The sequence below is a fragment of the Amblyomma americanum genome, chromosome 6 (genome assembly GCF_052857255.1).
Source record: "Amblyomma americanum isolate KBUSLIRL-KWMA chromosome 6, ASM5285725v1, whole genome shotgun sequence".
NCBI lineage: Eukaryota > Metazoa > Arthropoda > Arachnida > Ixodida > Ixodidae > Amblyomma > Amblyomma americanum.
Window position 1 is genome coordinate 96,380,079 of NC_135502.1, and position 19,091 is coordinate 96,399,169.

Sequence of the window (19,091 nt, forward strand, 5' to 3'; positions counted from 1 at the left end):
GATGTCTGCGACATCACAAGAGAATATAGGATGACGCGAGACATACAGAAACTGCAATACACCCGTTGCTTTGTCGCTTTAATTCATTCCTAATCTTACTCTAAACTGCTTCAGAAGCAGGAATGCTAGTATGTGAACGAAGAACAATCATATTGTAGGTTTTGCATGCGCCATGTGATCTTGCGGTCACTTGTGACGTGGCAACCATTTTTCGACTGCTCAAACCAAAATCGAAACTGGATTAAAAGGATACTTTCATTTATTAGTTAGGTACTGAGTGTAGGCGAATTTCAAGTGGTGATTCATATCTGCTAATGTCTTATGCACCATTTGAAAGCAAGAATATACAATTAAAATCTAATGGCTCTTCCCCTTGTAGAACGAAGCAGTATATGCACCTCAAAGAGGACCTACAGGTAATGGCGTCGACCAAGTTTATTGACGTCATGGTTAATACTATTAAGCCGCGGTTAATCACTTTTAATCTGCCGCCCCCTCCGGTGTCATGCTAGCAGGACCATAATGCCTTGAGAATCGGTGCACTCCAGTAGCTGGAGGGCTTCCTTTTATGGGCATTTGCCGGTTCGTTCTTCAGTTTTATCGCAATTAAACTAAGAATACACAGCATTCAAACACCGAGAGAGGCGTGCCTGGTGCATAAAGTTTTGTCTCGGTAACAGTTCGCTGGAATGGTGACGTCCGTAAACTTCTTGACTACTGTTTCCGGGCAAGCTTCACCTATAGCGCTGCAAACGAGCACCTTTATTCTTAACTCCCTGTCCCTCCTCCTAATTCCCAAACAATGGCAGAGTTACATCCCTCTTTTGAAATTAAGAATTCATTCATTCATTCATTCATTCATTCATTCATTCATTCATTCATTCATTCATTCATTCATTCATTCATTCATTCATTCATTCATTCATTAACTGTGACGTTGGTCCCATAGATCGGTGTCTGAACGTCCGGTGAACGTGCTTATCTTGTTGCACTTTTCGTGGCAGTCGGAAGCGCAATCGTAAGGAAATAAACAAAAAACTACCTGTGTCCTTGCAAAAAAATAAAATAAAAGAGGACAAACCTTGCTATAGGAACGTTGAGGCCTTCGCACGAACAACGTTAACGCCGCCTGTGCTTCCGACCAACCCTAAAAGCACACAGAAATACGTGTCTCTGGCTGCCGTAAAAGTGGGTGTAATAGCCAAATTTTTGGCCGTCGGTGAGATTCGGGGCAGCTGCTTTGATCCGCTTGACCGCACCATCGACACACTTCTGATATTTTCGCTCGCAAACCCAGGAAGCCATTCCGTTCTGTGCAAAGCATATCCGCCTACCGCGGAGCAACGCACTGTGCAATAATCTTATCGGTCGGCGGAAGAGCGATGTTTGCATAAAAAGGGGCGTAACGCAATCGGAGAAACGATACACCCCTCTTTCTAATGTGCCACAAGTTTGGGAAATTCGGCGCAAGATTTGCTGACGTCGGTGGCAAGTTCTACAACACTGCTATACTTTCGCGGTACATAGCAGGGAAATACCTAGAGTTTTCTTGAGGCGGTCAGTTCCATATTGTTCCCATTATCTTCCGTCCTATGCTGGGGTCACCGAACAGCCTCTGCAGTTGCCAGCGAAGAGAGAATTCCAAGGGATGGGTCACCTATGGGTATTGTCTCAAACAGGAAGCCGTACGGAAAGCCGCATGGCGAGGGGTAATCGCTCGAGAGTGTTTATGACTCGCGATGTCTGCGATAAAAGTCCATTCTTCCTGTGACAAGAATAAAAATTCGCATTGATATCGTCTCTCTTTTGTCACTCTGGACAGAAACTCAAGGAGAGAGTTTTTCTGAGTTTTTGCTTTGCCATCTAGCAGCAGACAGAAAAACTTATACTGACCTTCATGTACAGTTTGCCTAAATAGTTAATTTTTTTTCTCAAATAAAACTAGATACGCAGCTACTTGCACTGATAAATAGTGCACTGGTACTACTTCGATGGAAAGAAACGCGAACAACCCGGCACCAACACGCTCCGCTGTTTCAATTTCTTTTCACCGCGCTTTTGCTTCGGTGATACAAAAAGACCCTAGACTCGTCCATGATACATTCTGGGACGACTCTGACGTCTTTTTCGTATGACCCATGCAAAAGCGGGATGAAAATAAACTCCAACAGCGGGGCGTGTTGTCGCCGGGTTGTTCGCGTTTCTTTCCATCGAGGTAGTACGTTGTCATATTCGAATTCCTAGAATATCCGAAAGTCCAGCGTGACGTGGACACTCTTTAGACAACGAATTAAGTGGAATTGTTGCACAGATTAAAAACTAGCTTTGGTGCGACCATTCTGGACGGGCGTGTGTCTTCCTGGTCGTTTATTCTTCGAAAAGTTTTTTTTTATAAATGCTCTGCGACAGGCAACGATGTTTAATAACCACTGCAGCAACACCAGATTGTCGTGTTTAAGAGACCCCGCCCTTCCAAAGCAAACATTCGAGAGCGCCCTCCCTTCATTTTTGCCGTTTCATTACTTAGGTATTAATTAAAGGCGAGGAAACAAAAAAAAAACAAACAACTTTTTTTATAGTTTTATTCGAAGCGTAAGGATGTTTAAGTTAAGCTCTAACGTCTCTTGCTTCCGCAATAAACGTTTCCCTGCTATTGATGGTTCTATTAATGAACAAGCCAATGTAGTATTTTTCGGGTTAATTTTTGTGATTTATTTTGTTCCGCGGTTCACACTTTCGCAGCTCAGTTCCGTTTCCTGGTTTCTGCGCTGCGACTTCGAACATGGCAAATTGGCCTGGTTTTATTGCATAGTTTAATGCCAATGATAAAGCAATAGAAGTGCCTATAAATAATTTGCAGTCGTTTATCGCTTCCATCCGCACTGGGAATTAGACACTGTCTCGTTGTAAATTATGATTATAATGTTTTTTTTTCGTTCCGCGTAAGCCGTCTTCGAGCTGAACAGCTGGGCCGTTCCATTGGAGGCCGATAGTCGAGATTGAAAGGAACCGTCCCCCATCTTCGGCTGGGCATTGAGGGCGCGGCGTCGCGAAGCGTGTTCTTTCTAGGAGGGTGGTGCAAAGATGCGCCATCATCTGAGATCCATGCTGCCTTCGCGCGTGTCGTAGACGGGCGGGTCAATGTACACGTTGTTCTCGAAGGAGAACGGCCTGGCCTGGCGCCTCAGGCGCACGTAGCGGACCACCTGCTGGATGGCGAACGCGGTCGCCACGAGTACGAGCAGTGCTCCGAGGGCGACGGCCACGTAGACGCCTGCGCTGGGCTTGCCTTGGCACAAGACAAAAAAAAGAGAAAATACGGTATATGAGGAAGTGATGTGTACAGCCATTTTGCGCTGTTTTGCTTAAGGCGACCGGGCACTTTGAACGTGACGGCGTCACTTTTACAGCAGCGCGACCGGGCACTTTAAACGTGACGGCGTCACTCTTACAGCAGGGCAGTTACGACTACGGCTGTGGGAGAGAGACGCATGCAAGTCCATACTATCTCTCCAGGCTGTAGCGCATTAAAAGATTAGTTACAGTGAACGACAAAGACAAACACACCGTTCGCTGTTCCTTGTGTTCTGATGCCCTATAGGTTGGAAGTATGAACCATTTAACTGACTAAACTGAGGGGCCAGTTGGTCAGACATTATTCTCAACGAAAAACGTAGCATTTGACAGGAAAGGAAAGGCGAGGAGAGGAAGGCTGCTACAGTTGAAGTTTCGACCTTAGTTACACATACCGTAGGATCCGCGTGTAGTAAAGCGCGAGGAGATGAAACTGCATGCACTCGTGAGACAAAGGAAGGGACCCGTACACATTTAGTTTCTACCTACAATAACGGCTCATTTAACAAAGCTCTTGGTGTTTTTCTTCTCAAAGTTCTCAAATTTCACCTCAAGCAGTTAAGCTGTTTCTCAGACAGAGAAACAGGTTTGTCCATTATAGGTGCAAATCTGGCTCGACGCGTGAGGCGAGGCTTTTCTGCTCACGACGGCAGTATACAGTCGAAACCGAAATAAAGACGATCGTTGGCGCGTCTTCCGAACATGCCAAACAAGTTTTTCTTGGTGCAGCGACCACTTATCGCTTTGCAATAAAAGTGCCTGCGCTTGAGAGAGCGGCCAAGGGCCCTTTCTACGCTAACTACATTGTTTGGTCATACTGTAAACACGACCGGCGGTTGAGGAATTTATCCGACTAGGTCAAGCCTAAAAAGGGTCACCCTTATACTGATTGTCTGTGCAGCCTCCAACGGAAAGAAAGTGAGACTGCGTTTGTGCTTGGTCATCGGTGAACTGCGTGCAGTGGAGGAATCGCATATGCTTCAGGAGGCGTTAGAAAACAAGAGAGTAGCGCAGGCGCTCTAGAAGCTCCACCTTTCTTAGTGGAAACCCTCGCCACAGGCATGTGCGCAGTGTCAAACAATAGAATGTCGTGTTTCATTCTTTGGGCGGCTTTACAGTCCTCTTCAAAAGTTTGTAAGCGACCGCAACCCAGACCGCAGCGGCGGCGTTGCTGCCTGCAGCGCTCGCCAAGGTACTCCCCGCTATCGACGTTGCGTCGAACGAGTAGGCCTCTTTCTCCAGCTCTTGTGCGGCCCGACTATCATCAAGAGCGCAGTACGGAAAGGGGCATGCCCTCTTACCAAGCGCAAGCTCGGCATAACAGCGGTGCGGCGGAGCAGTAGCGGTTGCTGCGGCCTAAAAAATGAAGACAAAGACTGTATGTGCTCGTAAAATGATATCAGTGATTTAACTAGTTGCTTACCACACATTAGGCGTACATTTCGCACGGAACATGAATCACGTTATTGCGCTCGCTACGATCTGGCAGTGTTGAAAATAAATTTGCTGTCCTTGTTAACAGTGGTAGTAGTGTAAAAGTAATAACAATAATAAAGCAACACTGTGGGCTCTCAGGCACGAAGTTCTATGAATAACCTGCGTTTCTTTAAAGGGGCATTGAGGAAAACTACATCTAATTTTCGCTGGTAATAAAAATCGATTTAATGACTCTTTCTGGGCATTGGCATTCTGCTGTTTTCCAGGCAAGAAAGAAGGTAGTGATTTATCAAAAAATGGCATTTAAAATTTTTCTCTCCGCACGATTCAAATGACTCCGTGATCACCGTTTCGAAGTCATTGACAGTGTAGCCTAACCTGAGTGATCCGCGCTAGGATCTTTGTCGATGTACATAGTTTACTTGACAGACAAGCCGGTGATGGCGATGCCTTTGTATACCTTGTATATCTTGTATAAGCTGGATTCTCATTTAAAGCAGCGTAATTGTCAGAATTTGGTCATCTATCTATAGAATCAAAATTTAATTTGTCCTGAGTGTTCCTTTGCTATGCGCGGAAATATTATTGCGACAGGACTTCCTATATTTCGCCATCATGAAAAATTCTGCCACCGCGTTGGAGGTCGCATTTGTGAAATCGCACTAAGCAATTGCTGAACCACAGGGGTGGGTGGTACTGGCAATGCTCATAATTGGTATTGACAATCGAACGATGGGATCCCTTACCTGCACTGTTTGGTGCAGCACCTGGGGAGAAAGAAATGCAAATGAATCATTAATGAAATAAATACGAAGCATTTTTGAAGGAACGCTAGTTCAGAGCACCTACGAGTAGGTTTTTAGAACTTACAATTTGCACTCCTGCTTACGACAGAACAAGCACTTTCAGTCGACAAAAATAAACGCAGAAAACGACATTTTTGTTTTATTCTTAATCTTGGGGCCTCAGCAACTTTGCGCCAGGGATTACTCGCTCTAGTTGATTAGATTTATCGCAGAAACATTGATATGTGTCATCATTGTAAGCAGCTTCCTGTCCACGTTTTCTGAATCCTTACAAATATGAGCTTTGTAATTTCTAGGGTAATGTTCATGCATTCCTTGTGGCACATTAGAGTCCCACGACGTCTGGTATTCATATCTAAACAATAAAAACTCAGCACGGACTCTTTTTCATTGAAACACAAGGTTTCCTTAAGCCATTATCGATTAGCCACTTGACTTTAATCACCGATATCCAAAATAACGAAGTATACCACAACAGATTTAGGTGTGACATCACATGTCATGCCATAACACGTTAACAACTCCTGCGTTCTTTTCATGGATTCTTTATTTGTACACGCAAAGGAATGCATCAAAGAGCTTGAGCAAGCGCGGCAGGCGTTGAGGGGGGGGGGGGCAGTATGCTTCTGGGACACTGCTGGCAATTTGGAAAGAGAGAAGCAGGGCATCGGCCAGTGAAGGCTTTCCAAAAAACAAAACAAATCATTATATGTTTGTAGACTTCTTTTGATATCTTTCACACAAATTCGACTTTTTTTTAGTTTCCAGATGAGTTGTCGCTACCTCTGATCTTTATCCGGCGTGGGGAACGTATGGCGCGTGGTGCATGGAGTTCATATGCGTGACCAGTCAACGTGTTACCAGCAAGAGTGAAGGTAAGGACTAAGGTTTTTGTCGGCAAAGTGAAAAATATAGGATTGCGAAGACGCTGAGATGCAGCGGTGAACAACTAAATATGAAAGGCTAGCTCAATTGCAGGCTCCGTATATACTGCTTCAAACAGCGAGCGTAAGCGCGCTATTTTCTCGCACTGTCTGTAACTCCGAATATCAGAGTAAAAAAGAGCCCAACACACAAAAAAAACCTAACGAAAGAGTGGTGAAATGCGTGAAAAATAAAATAAAAATTAAACAGCACATGTTTTTTAATATTTATTCTGTTTTAATCCCTTTTCACAGTACTCGCCGAGCTTTTGATCGTAATTAATCAAGCGCGTTTACATTTCTAAATATTTAGCTGGATATGAAATATGTGTATCGCTGCCTTGCTGGTAGGTTGTGAAGCTACCTTGTCCATTATTCCATAGTTTTTGCCTCGGAGCGCAGTGTGTACCAAGATTTAGGAACGTCTAGAGAGTTAACCGGACAGCCGGCGTGCTGCTACTTGAATTTTTCGAAGAGATCTGATGCGGCCATCGCGCAGCATGTCAAGACTCGGAATATGTGGCGCGTCTAGCAAGCCTGAACGGACCTTCTGAACGACTTTATTTTTCCCTGCGAGCATATAGCTGGTGCCGCCGTCTGCACACCAAATGGAAAGGACAGGTGTCAACTGCAGCCCCACATATCACGCTACATAATTGAACATGTATATATCTGCCGTCATGATATAGTGTTCAGAGCGATGAGCTTTTAGAGTGAAGATGAGCAGTTGGAATTTTTTCTCCCCTTACACCTTTTTTCGGTTTTTATTTTTTAAAGTAGTGTCTCTTTTTGCAGTACTCAACTGATTATTTACGTAGGGTTTTGCAACGGCCGGTAAGACTTCAGAGAGTCAGAAACCTGTCATCAGAAAAGCATTTATTAGGAACACACTATTACCACGGGGCCAATTCATTTTACAAAGCCATTAGGAATGCATCAGGAAGAAAAAGTGTTCAAAAGTTATTATGAGGGCAAATGAGACTAACGCCAAATTCACCAGTGTTTCTAAAACAGGCATTAAAACTCTTCTTAAAGGTAGAACGAAGTTCCTCCTAATTGTCTTCCATTATACTTCTCACGCGCCGGCCGCGATCATTATATGCCAGCAAACTGCGTATTCTTATCTTTAGAACTGACTGTAGTTTACCCCCGGCTACGCTTCACTTCCTTTGAGGCCCCCTGTGTTCAACCTAATCGATCGCCGGAGATCTGTTGACCTCACCGCATGTCCCGACTTGGTCCACATTTATCTCGATATAGCTTAAAGGCTCTCGCCACCGTGGCGGGTGACAGTTAAATCAACAACTGGTCGCGAGAGGTCGCTCGGGAAGAGCAACCTGGGTCGCCAAAGCCCCACCTGTGGCAGCACCTGCAATCGCAGGGCAGTGGCGCAGCGCTTAACCGCTGCGCCACTGCTCCAGGAGTGGTATGAGTAATCCCAGGGATGTATGAATTTAAAGTCGGTAATGAACAACTCCGCATATATGGACATTAACCCATTACCGCTGTCGCGTCATTCCCTTAAGTCGAACTTTAAGTGGCCACTCCAATTTTTCCCTTGTGATTGCCTCACTATTATCTTTCGTAAGTCGTTCGCCACTTCCGTCGAAGTTTTTTAAAAGTACAAATACTCTCTGGTGGTCGCAAAGAAAGCTATTCAACTTGTTTTGAATGAGAAACCTCCACTATTTATTCTACTGGTATGTATCAGTTGCGTACAAAGCGCCCTGGTGGTTGAAGATTTGTCACCGGGGCTAGTATAATACAACAGCCCTATTTATTCGATTTAATTTTATTCTGGTCACCCTCTGCGGCAACCGACTATCCCGGATTATAATTAGAGCATGGCGGGCACTATGGCAATTACTAACCGGGTACGGAATCACTACCACAGGGCCCAGAAGCCACAAGAACATACAGTCCGTAACCTAGTAAAGCCATCCGAGATTTTTATTTTGGAGTCCTCTGCCTTTGTTCCCGGTAGAATAAATACTGATTTACTGATAAGAAGAAAATCGCTCATTATTGTGGCCATGCTTTCGACGAGGAAAGGGCCCAGAAATAATTCCTTCTTTGATCACACAGGACTAGTTCCTTCCTCCGAAAACGATCGAATGGCCTCTGGAAGACTTAATGCCTACGGCAAGTAGCCTACGCTTTGTAAATGTATTAGCTCCAGGCTGCGGCACGCGTGGTTTCCTTGTCGATGGTGGTTTCCATTCATTACTTTCTGGCGTGGCAGCATTGTCCCAAAATGATACTGCTGCCACACAGGAAAGAAAGACAGAGCCTGCAGGTAATGCGTGACTCTCTGTCAGTACGCCCACTGTCAGAAGTCAACACATGCTCCGGGCGCTCCTTCCTATGAGGTTCCGCGGATTCCGATATCCGGGCTTCGGAGCTAACGCAGGAAGTCAAGTACGTTAAACGCAAAGTGACGAAGTGTGCTGCCAGGCACCTTGGCCTTGCACCTGGGCCTTATTTGAAGGCGGTGTCAGGCCGCGAATAGTTAGTGATAGCATTCTCCATGGGAAATATCCCTTGATGTTTCCGTGGAAAATCATTTCCTGAAGACATCCCTTCCTTCGCTTCTTCACTCACGCGACAAAAGATGGCCGAAGCGTAACAGTCACGTTCCGTTAATTTGTTATCTTTTTCTCCACAGTGAGCTTGCGGGATGGTTTCCAATTTGGTATAAATTTGCATTTGGGCATACTTTTATGACGCACCGTGCACTTTTTTGTGGATTGAAAAACAAGGAAGGAAATATTGTAGCCAAATTATGCACCTGTCTGTCAAGTACATACATGTGTATGCATTGGTAAGCGGAGCTGTGTGCCCAGTGGAGGGAAGTTTACGTATACTTCCACAAAGGCACTTGGTACACATTTCTCGACACGCACAAACTGTGGTGTTGAAAAATTACCGTTCGCTTTTAATCGCTATCGTTTGTGAAATATGCTATGTGAGGATTTTGCAATGAAGTTGAAATTATCTTCTCACGCTGCACTTAATGAGATAACTTTAAAAGATAATAGCAAAAATAAGCCTTCATAGCTAATGCATGGCAAAGTTTAAGCACTTGCGGCTAAGTCAACATTTCTGTGAAATAATATTTTCTCAGCTGGCTAGATAGCATAAAATAAAACGCAGGTAGAATGTGAATGCTTCTAGATTCGTATGCGACTCTCACAGAAAACTGCGACATTGCAATGCACAGATCCCTTCATTATAAAAGGGAAAAATGAGCATTCAGTTCATGATTTCCCCATAATAATGTGTGACAAGCAGACTTTTTCCTGTTTTCTAACTAGTTTCTCTCTTGGCGTATAACATCCAAAAAACATTTTGAATTTTAGTACAGAAATAAAAAAAAATACTTTTGTGCAACCTGGTTGTTCCCTTTTCGTTACGGAGGGATGTATACAGAACTCTGTACAAAGAGCTTCGTTCTCGACTTCATTCTCTAATCCACATAGCACATAACACAAAGCACGTAGCATCACTCAAACTTAATGCTCAAAATGTTTTCTATAGCTCGCAGTGTTGTGGTGAAATAATTTTCAAGCTTTTTCCTTAGCCTCCAATGTCGGCCCCGTGTGTGAGCACTTGTAGGATATGGCAGTCATATATTTTTTCCTAAAATTATTTGTGTAATGTGCTGTTCATAACTTGAGAGTGCCTGTGCATCGAAATCCATCCCATTCTTCTTGTCCTGGTGACTTTTTTTGCGTTTTGGATTTTAAGTCCCGATTTAGCCTAGATAAGATTTGTTCCAGTGCTTCTTCTAGCCCAACGCTACATATATTAAACAGTGGGTGCTTTCACAATTCACTTAATAAGTTTTTTCGTGAGTATTCCTAAGCTTACCGTTGCACTTCCTCGATTTGTGCGCTCAAGCATACGCTGCAATTATCTTTGAGGCCACTAGGTGTTTTTACTTCTCTTAAGTTTATTTCAAAACCACTCTTTAAATAACCTTTTTATGAAGAAAGGGAGTGTAGTCCCAATAAAGCTAAACCTGTACGTCAGCGTGTCTCTCAACTGAACATTTTGTTAATATTAGATGTGCAACAAATGAAGTTAAAGGAAATAAGATAATTTTTTATAGTCGTTTCTTGGAAAAAGAACTCGCAGTCATTCCAGACGGAGTAGTCATCCATATCGCATTCCGAATAAATAAGTAAAAAGGGCGGCAAACGAACGTGTGGATGTGCGGTAACTACCGGATGATGCCTCAAGTTATGAGAGGCGATGGTCTTTCTTACCTTCGGTTTCGTCGCGTTGAGGGTCTGGAACATGCAAAAAAAGCAATATTACAAACACATGTCACATTCGTAAATGCGCTACATGCTTCAGTGACTCCCCTCATCATGTGCACCATTACGTTGGGAGTCTGCCTATGCACTTTTCATATACATATTTCATTACAAAATTTCGACAAGTTTCAAATAAAAACTCTACAGCTGGGCTGGTTAGGAGGAGTTAATATGCTAATTATGATTAAGACGTAGGGAACTGCAAATTAAAAACGGGTACGGGAGCATAAAGCGACTTCCAGTAACACTGATTCCGGATTATTCTCGCAAAATCAACCCCTGAGTTCAGCGATGTAGGTTAGATAGTGCAAATTTCTTTTTGCGATAAATGAACAATCACGAATGACAACGTTAAACGTTGGGCTTTGCTGTGTGATTGCATTGAAGGTTTTCCGCGGCTTTTACATGTCCACGAAGGCTCTTGTCCTAAATGCCATTTTTCTCCATTTTCTCTCAGGAAACTCCTTGCCACACCACCAAATTTTGATACAGTATGAGGTGTGCAGCTGAGTAAACCGGAACTTTCGCCGGACGTTGGGCGAGTTGCTAAGGAAACCACAATGCAGTGCAATACAGTGCTCGTTAACGAAATATTTGACCCATAGAGAGAAAGTTTATTCATTAATCACACTTGCCCATGAAAATGAACGGAATCGTTGAGCAACACCAGTCACAGGAGCACATGTTGGCGCAAGTACTACTCTCTTTGTTCGTTTTTGCGCTGCAAGTGTTTCAACTCAATTCAGCCCTAATTGTGCCTTAAGAAATATGCACTGGGGTGGATTCGGGGTAGATAACCTAATGCGAGATTCGTATGATGTTTTTTTTTCAGATTCTACCTGCTTTGTTTGGAAATACTGGGTGTCAGCTTCAGTCGTGTTTGGACGCTCGGGGACGCCGCCACGTTCAGCATCATGCTGACTTTGATTTTATTGATTGATTAAATTTCTACGGGGAAAATCGACGCTGTTAGCTCTGAAGTAGTACATCGTAGCGGAGGGTTCCTGATTGATTTCGACCACCAGGCCTTCGTTAGTTTCCGTTAACGCGCACTGACGTGGTAAAGTAGCAAGGCGTTTTGGCACGTATTCAAACGCAGACGTCGTGGCCGGGCCCAAACCAGCGAACCTGAACTCAGCTGCCGAACGGCATAGCAACAGAGCCACCTCGGTTGTAGCACCGTGATGCAATTGTTCCCTAGTCTTCACACACGCATGCGGATTTCCGAAAGAACTAGAATTAAAATTATTCCCGCCAGTCGATTCAAACTAGTGACCTTCTTAGCGAAAGCGAAGGGTTGCCACTGTTTCGAAGTGAATGGCTGCGTAGCGTATTCTGCGGGATCCACGCGCAAAAACAGCACAGCATCGATGCACGCATTTTAACTGCGAAACCAGCCGGTGGGGACGACGCCTGTATTCAGCATTTTTACAACGATAGCTGTTAGGCGCCCGTCCCTGGCTTTCCCGTCGCCGTCGGCGTAGCCGGTGGGCTCGTTAACGTCACGTGACCTTATGTCACGGTCAACCAGGGTCGCATAAGCCTACGGGTGGCTCTGTTCGGAACAGCCACCTGCCAGTGCAGGGGTGCATCATGTGACTACTACGCCAGTGTGCCAGGAATATATCCGCAAAACTAAACGCCTAAACAGCTCTCGCTGATCATCGCTTTACAGAGTCGCAATCATCCTGTGAGTTATTTTTGTCTTTTCAAGCTTAAAAGGCTCCGTTTGTGATTAGGTGGTTGTACCAAATCGACACAGGCCAACTTTTATTCACCCTCAGTGTCATTTTAGACATTGTTTGGGGCTTCCTTCAAAGGTGGTACCTCGTATACTCAAAACGAGCCTTGCATCTGACTATTGAACCCGAAACAGCTACAGAGGGCTCTAAAAAAAGAAAGAAACGTATGTCTGACATGCAGATAGCCACAGAGGCGGTGCTGTTGTCACCTTTCTCCACGGCGCATAGGAAGCCGTTTTTGGCGTGACAGTAGGCGTCATTCCAGAGGCCGTCGAACTGGCGCATCTCGACGCAGTTCTCGTCTGCGTGGCTCGGCTCCCCTTGCTTCCAGTGTTCGTAATCTAGCGGAGAACCGTCCAGCCACTGGAAACTGTCTGGAAATCGAAAGACGAAGGGACGCTGAATTAATTACTGATCATGATAGCCGGGCATGTTGTATTCAAATGTCATTTCAATGCACGTCCTTCAGCTCAACCTGTCATGTAACTTCAAAGTTATATTCGAGCTTGAGATATATATTGAATGAACCTGCGAGTGTAAGTTCAAAGTAGCCATCAGGGAAATGTATAATTTTCCGGAGATAGCTGGATAAAGGACTATGTACGGTTTATAAGACGTCGGCGTCGTATGCATAACAGTCGATAACTTGAGCGTTCACGTGTTAACATATGAGGCTGCTCTCCAGACGGTCATGAACCACGTGAGCAAATGGGCCTCTGGAAGGGCGCTTTGAAAATTTTGTAATAAATATGAAATTACACTGTGGCTTTATTGCAGTAATTATGACCAAGCGCTATTATTACAACAATTTCAACTTCATCAAAGTACGGGAATTGACTGTCGCCATTTTTTACTGGCTCACTTGTTAGCTAAGAACACACAGTATACGCTCTGACGTCACAAGGATCCCGACAAACACAGAAATGGCGTTCGTTTGGGCTCATACTCCAGACGCAGCGTTCACGCTGTACTTGCGCGCCAGTCCTTCGGACGACTGGCGAAGACAACGCGAAACTCTGAAGTCAGCACCCTGCGGTGAACGGTACGCACGCTGGCAAACGCAGACATACAATACGTTGTGAAGACGTCCGTATCGCAGGACAATATACGAGGGGGTTCATATTGCCGACAATATTTAATTTAAATTTACGATGATTGCAAATGATGTTCTCCGTTAATAATGTCTAGCAGGCATTTATGCATGAATTTAAAATCAAAACGCATAATCTCTTCACTTGAAAATTTGTGCAGCTCAGGAGACCTACCATTGTAAGCACTGGCGAGGCCGATCCAGACGGGGTGTTGCGACTTGCTGAGGTACGGGCGTAACCTGTCGATTTGGTCCTTGGAGTGAAAGCTGGCTAGCGTCGAGTCTGAAAGAGAGAAAATTGTGCTGCGTTTACTGAAAGAAACACCGGGACTACACTACAGATTTCTAAATGCTGTTTTCCGCCCTTACTTTTGCCATTGCAGATAGTTATGGATTCGTTGAATGAAACGATGCGCTCTGTTTCCAATGAATAGCATTGCGGATTTCCCACGTCGATCCAGTTCCTGGCGTGCTCCGGGCATGGTCTGTCGTGATGCTCAACCTTGGGCGGTTCCTCTGTAAAAGAGTTTGTGTGTGAGAGATAGAGAGCGATTTTGTTCTATTTTTAATCAACTTTAACCCATATACCCCGGAATTTCAGAAAAATAAACATTAAACATTTTTGTTTAATTTTTTTTTTCATTTCATAACTCGTAATCATACTTCTATTTGTGAAAATATTTTTCTCAACACCGACTTTAAAGCCATCCAATATATGTCTACGGGCAAATGCTTTACGTATTGCTTGAGGTAAGGCGTGAAACATTTGACATCGACTCTGATGTCACATTTCTCATCTCGGCGGTGGTTTTCTAATAACAACACGCATATCTTTTTTGCTTTTCTTGCGGCATTCCAATGTAGTCGATGCGGTAGGATTTCCTCATTGCTTCTAGAGGAGCCTGGTGGCTTTTTCAGAATGCACAGAACGCACAAAATCTAAAGCACACAGCGAAACGTTTGCACAAGAAAAATTTAGCACGCCTTGAACCTGAGCTATTGCGTGAAAGCTTTCATAAAATAAATGTTTACATTTACTGCGCAAAAAAGTGGGGTCATATACACAGGACACTGGACATGGCTGCATCATTTACGCTTTGCTTTTTAGACTTGACTCCTTTGTTCTTGTCTTCTCCTATACATGTCTGTGACAGTTGGGGCGATTAGAAACTCGAAGATTTGGCTTATTTTTCTTCAATCGTGTCCATACAAAAAGCGCTTGGAAGGCAAACACTCAAAAAACATTCTTGTACAACTAAGGAAAGCAACTTTTCTGGCTCGTTGAATGCCCCTTGAAGGCTCGGTGCTACTAACAACGGGTACAGGATGACGAATTCGTAAAACGGGAATTTATCTAAGCACGCTACAAACTTCCAGACAAAAAAATGTCAAAAAGAAAATGGACATCAGCGTTAATTTTAGAGTGCATAGTTTTATCACTCTCTCAGAAACCGCCACTGCAAATGCTTTGAAGACGGTGATTTTTTTTTTATGACGCGTAGTGCATTGCTGAGGTGTGTCAAGCGAGCACAGAGCAGCAGCGGAAGCGCCTACTTACCGCTCTCGAATTGGCAGAGGTAAGGCAGTGCCGTGTGGCAGGGCTGGACGCTCCAGAGTCCAGTGGCGAGGTCCGCGGCGACGCAGCGAAGCTCCCCGGTGGATGCGGGTGGCTGCAGCGGCGCCCAGCTCGTGTAGTGTACGGGCCAGCCGCTCGTCCAGGAGAACAGGCCCGTCCCCTGTGGCGCAAGACGGACAGGGACTCATATGACAGACAACTCTCCACGTTATGTGCAGGGCAAGAACTCTTGAACTTTCTCACGGATTTGCGTGAGCATTACTTCCGTATAAGTACGCTTAAACCATAAGAGGAGACGATAACTGATAAAATAACACCACGACCACTCGCAACCCAGTTGACACTGTATACTAGCAATAGTCAAGCTGAACTGGTCCCCTCTAATACATCTGAAATGCAGACTAACATACGCAAAGCAGAACTGGCTCCCTTTATTACCTTAATATGTGAGGAAAACGTAATTTGCGGTTATGAGAATGGTCTGCCGGGGCAGTCCTCACTGCAGCAACTAGCTTCATTAAGACAAGCAGGTAGCGGAAGAATGGCTTAAATGATTAAACGAGTTCATTCGGGTGAAATGCATCGCCCTTCGCGGAACACGCATGTGCTCCTGCACTTAAGCGCGCAATGATGCTGCGCACCTTTGCGTCTTGAAGACCGATCCAGTAGAGTCCGCCGCGGAAGTTGAACTTAACGGACAGGAAGGCGTCCTCGAAGATATCTCGCACGTGGGCCAAATGGCCTCCCAGTCCCTGGCAACGCTCAACGGCGGTCTTCCAGTCCTGGTAGTCCCCCATGCGGTAGCAGGACGACCGGTAGCCAAAGGAACCGGGGTACGCCAGGTCGCACCGCGACTCGCTAGGCGTGACCGGTTGCGGAGGCAGCGACTTATCTGCGAAACGCATTGAGAAAACGCATAAATAGGGTGCGTGGAGAAAACATCCCTGTAATGAATTACACATACATAGTACGTAAACAATACTCCCTATGCGGGCAAAACTCCAAACTGTACCACACTATATGGGCTTGGGAAAGAACGCAGGCCACCGCGAAAATTCCAGAAAAGTTGAGGTCATGCTGCTCAGCTCACGCCTGGAGAACCGAAGAAGGGCTGGTTGAGCTGGCACAGGAAAATTCTAAGGCCGTAGGAGCCATGGACAAAGGGTTCCTCTCAGTTTGGGGCCCGCAAAGCTCGCTATTGAATAAAGTGTTTATCACCCCCCCCCCCCCTCCATCGCCACCACCAGATACGCTTGGTAGAACTCCGGACGCGAAATTCGAAGGTCCTGGGTTCGGATCCCACCGGCAGCATGTGGTTGTTTTTCTCTAGCTTTCTTGTTAATTTTCTTTGTGCCATGAAATAATAACACTTAATTTCCAAGTAATCAACACCACAAATAAAAAAAAAATCTCCTATGCTCCTTGGATTCGGTGACTGCTGGCCTCTGTCATGTACCACTTACATAGTTAAAGATGGTTTGCTGATCCTGGTAAAGAAATGTGTCACCTGCAGTCGCTCTCTCTGACTCTGTAAACAACATCAGACCACAGCACCGATAGGGTCTTGCGGATAGTAGTTGAAGGAAATGGACCAACCGGCCACTTTTACAAAACGTGGGAGATTGTGATGCAGTGACGGTTGCGGGTCAAACACGCACATAGTGCTTTATACAAAAGAGAACCATTGAGTTCAGTTATTTAAAACTGTTGATGAGGCTGACTGTCGAAATTGCGACCGAGAGGAAAAAAATGCAAAGTGTCCCCGAAAACCGTCCCGGCTTGGTTTCGGCGGAATTCGCATAGCCCTGTGTATTGTTACAGGGTAAGAAACGACCTGCCTTTGCCGAAAGTACACAGTTCATGGGGTTCGCTTTTGATCTTGCAGCGGGTTTGTCTATAGTGCCCCTGAAAATGTTAAATTTGGAGGGGTGAGGAAAAGAGTTCGTCTCACTGACGAACCACACTTTTTTAAAATGTTGGCGATGCGACTCAAGCCAGGCTTTGTGGCCCAGAAAATAATCCGGTGGGCTGTATAATTTTGAGAAAAGCCGTACCTGAACCAACACTCGGATGAAGACACGCCATGCCTTGAACACCCAGCTCGCCTACCTCCTGTTCATACATAGCCCTGCACCGTGCTCTTGTTTCTAACATTGTGCAAGTGGCTTACAATATGTTATAAAATGAAAATCGTAATAACAAGAGCTATCGATTCAAACGGCAAGATACTTGTTATAAATGTTTTTAGCGAGACAAGAGTACTATCATAGTATCAGTAAACAACTATTGCATTTATAAAATGTGCACACAGGTAAGAAAAAAGATAATTTTCTTCTCCACCGCAGTGTTGAGAACGAAAGTTCGGAAGTATCATCCCCTAGTTGATGCAGCAGTTCACAACGTGGCCAGAGTCGCTTTCTTACACTAAAGCCCGTAAAGCCAGTAGCCATACAACTAAACAACATGCGTAAACTTTCTCTTCAGCCGTCCTAGAAAACTTTGCATGTGCTACAACTGCAAGGACTGACCGCTTTATCACTGCGCTCGATTACATTCATCGACGTCGTATGCTTCGCCAGAGCAACTGTAATTTTCGCAACGATCGCCAAGACGCCAACGAAAATCCCGCACCTCGTTTCTTCTGGCAGACGTGCATCCTTTTAACATTGCAGCGGACTTGGTTCCAGCGGCCGGGGTGAAGAGTTCCCGTCAGTATTTCGTTGCAATCTCCCTGCGAAAGAACAGAAGGGCAGCTGCTTATTTACTAGTCACTGTATGGATAAGGAAGGATGACAACGTGGGTACGGCACAGCTGTCGAGTAACACGGGCTGACGTTGCATTTTGGCGACGTCTGGAGTATTGTTCCATAGATAATTTCCCATCAAACTTTGTACATCTTGTCGATAATTCCTGTTACGGCCTCCAACCTTTAATTCCTCTGTATACGTTCCTTAATATTGTCAAGGATTACTACAAGTTCTACTTTGGAGTTTGTCGACTACGTAAATGCTATCAGTAGGCATGGTCGAATAGGTAGGAATGTTGCAATCACCAAACCAATGCTTTGGACATAGGCTTATATGGCTGGACGTGCTGGACTAGAGATGTTGGATCCCACTACAGAGGCTCTTTCCTCTCATCCTCCTGTCATTTTGTCTTAGCGGCGCACAAGACCCGTTTTGCAGCGACAGCTGTATCGGGCACGCTGGGCGAAATCATGGCGTCGTCGTTGTTGCCGTAGGCATAGTCGCTGCTCACCGTCCTGCCCTCTTTTTACTTTCTGTCTCTCGCTATGACAGGAACCCGACTCACGCGCTTATCGCGCGTTACCAACCTTCATGCCCTTACACAACACACCTTTGTCGCTCCTACAATCCTACCCCAACGCATCCCATGTCTTATTATACTACTGCCGGCTACTGCGAAACACATACCAAGATGCGTTCATACAGTTCACCGGTGATGCTAGTGTGAGTTTAGCTGGAAGAACCTAACAGTCATCGAACACTCCTGCTCACACCCTAAGCTCCTACTCTGAGTGCCACCAATATTTCGTGCCGCTTCTCGTTACCCGAAGGTTGAACGTGCAGAAATTTTTTGTGAAGTAAACATAACTGCAAATAATTATAGTACGCAGAAAATAAGGACAAACGAATTTTTTCAACGAGAAGTTGTTTAGGAACAACTTTTTTTTGCATATCGTAAGATTGCATCACAGCAATGAATATATCTGCATATCCCTCTTTGGACTTTTGTAGTTTTCAGCTTTTTATTTTAAAAATCGCACCTTATTGGTTTTATATCGGAGTCTTCACTAATTTCTGCAAGCGCAGGATAAATATG

General features: G+C 44.9%; 1 protein-coding gene and 1 long non-coding RNA gene across 4 annotated transcripts in view; one reads left to right on the forward strand and one right to left on the reverse strand.

The window, feature by feature from the left end:
* The window catches only part of LOC144093893 (uncharacterized), a 43,352-nt gene that overhangs the window by 9,839 nt on the left and 14,422 nt on the right, over positions 1-19,091 (forward strand). For both annotated transcript variants that reach the window (XR_013306345.1, XR_013306344.1), the window contains one exon: positions 6,366-6,472. This is a non-coding gene — a long non-coding RNA (uncharacterized LOC144093893). The remainder of the gene's footprint in view (positions 1-6,365; positions 6,473-19,091) is intronic.
* LOC144093891 (macrophage mannose receptor 1-like) overlaps positions 2,621-19,091 on the reverse strand; it is a 33,614-nt gene continuing 17,143 nt past the window's right edge. Inside the window, exons 5-13 of one of the 2 annotated variants that reach the window (XM_077627637.1) lie at positions 17,879-17,978; positions 15,889-16,139; positions 15,230-15,407; positions 14,041-14,187; positions 13,847-13,954; positions 12,791-12,955; positions 10,789-10,812; positions 5,538-5,558; positions 2,621-3,289 (exon numbers count right to left, since the gene is read on the reverse strand). In XM_077627637.1, coding sequence (XP_077483763.1) covers positions 3,093-3,289; positions 5,538-5,558; positions 10,789-10,812; positions 12,791-12,955; positions 13,847-13,954; positions 14,041-14,187; positions 15,230-15,407; positions 15,889-16,139; positions 17,879-17,978 — 1,191 coding nt within the window. In that variant the 3' untranslated portion in view covers positions 2,621-3,092. The remainder of the gene's footprint in view (positions 3,290-5,537; positions 5,559-10,788; positions 10,813-12,790; positions 12,956-13,846; positions 13,955-14,040; positions 14,188-15,229; positions 15,408-15,888; positions 16,140-17,878; positions 17,979-19,091) is intronic. The other variant, XM_077627638.1, reaches the window with a different exon arrangement.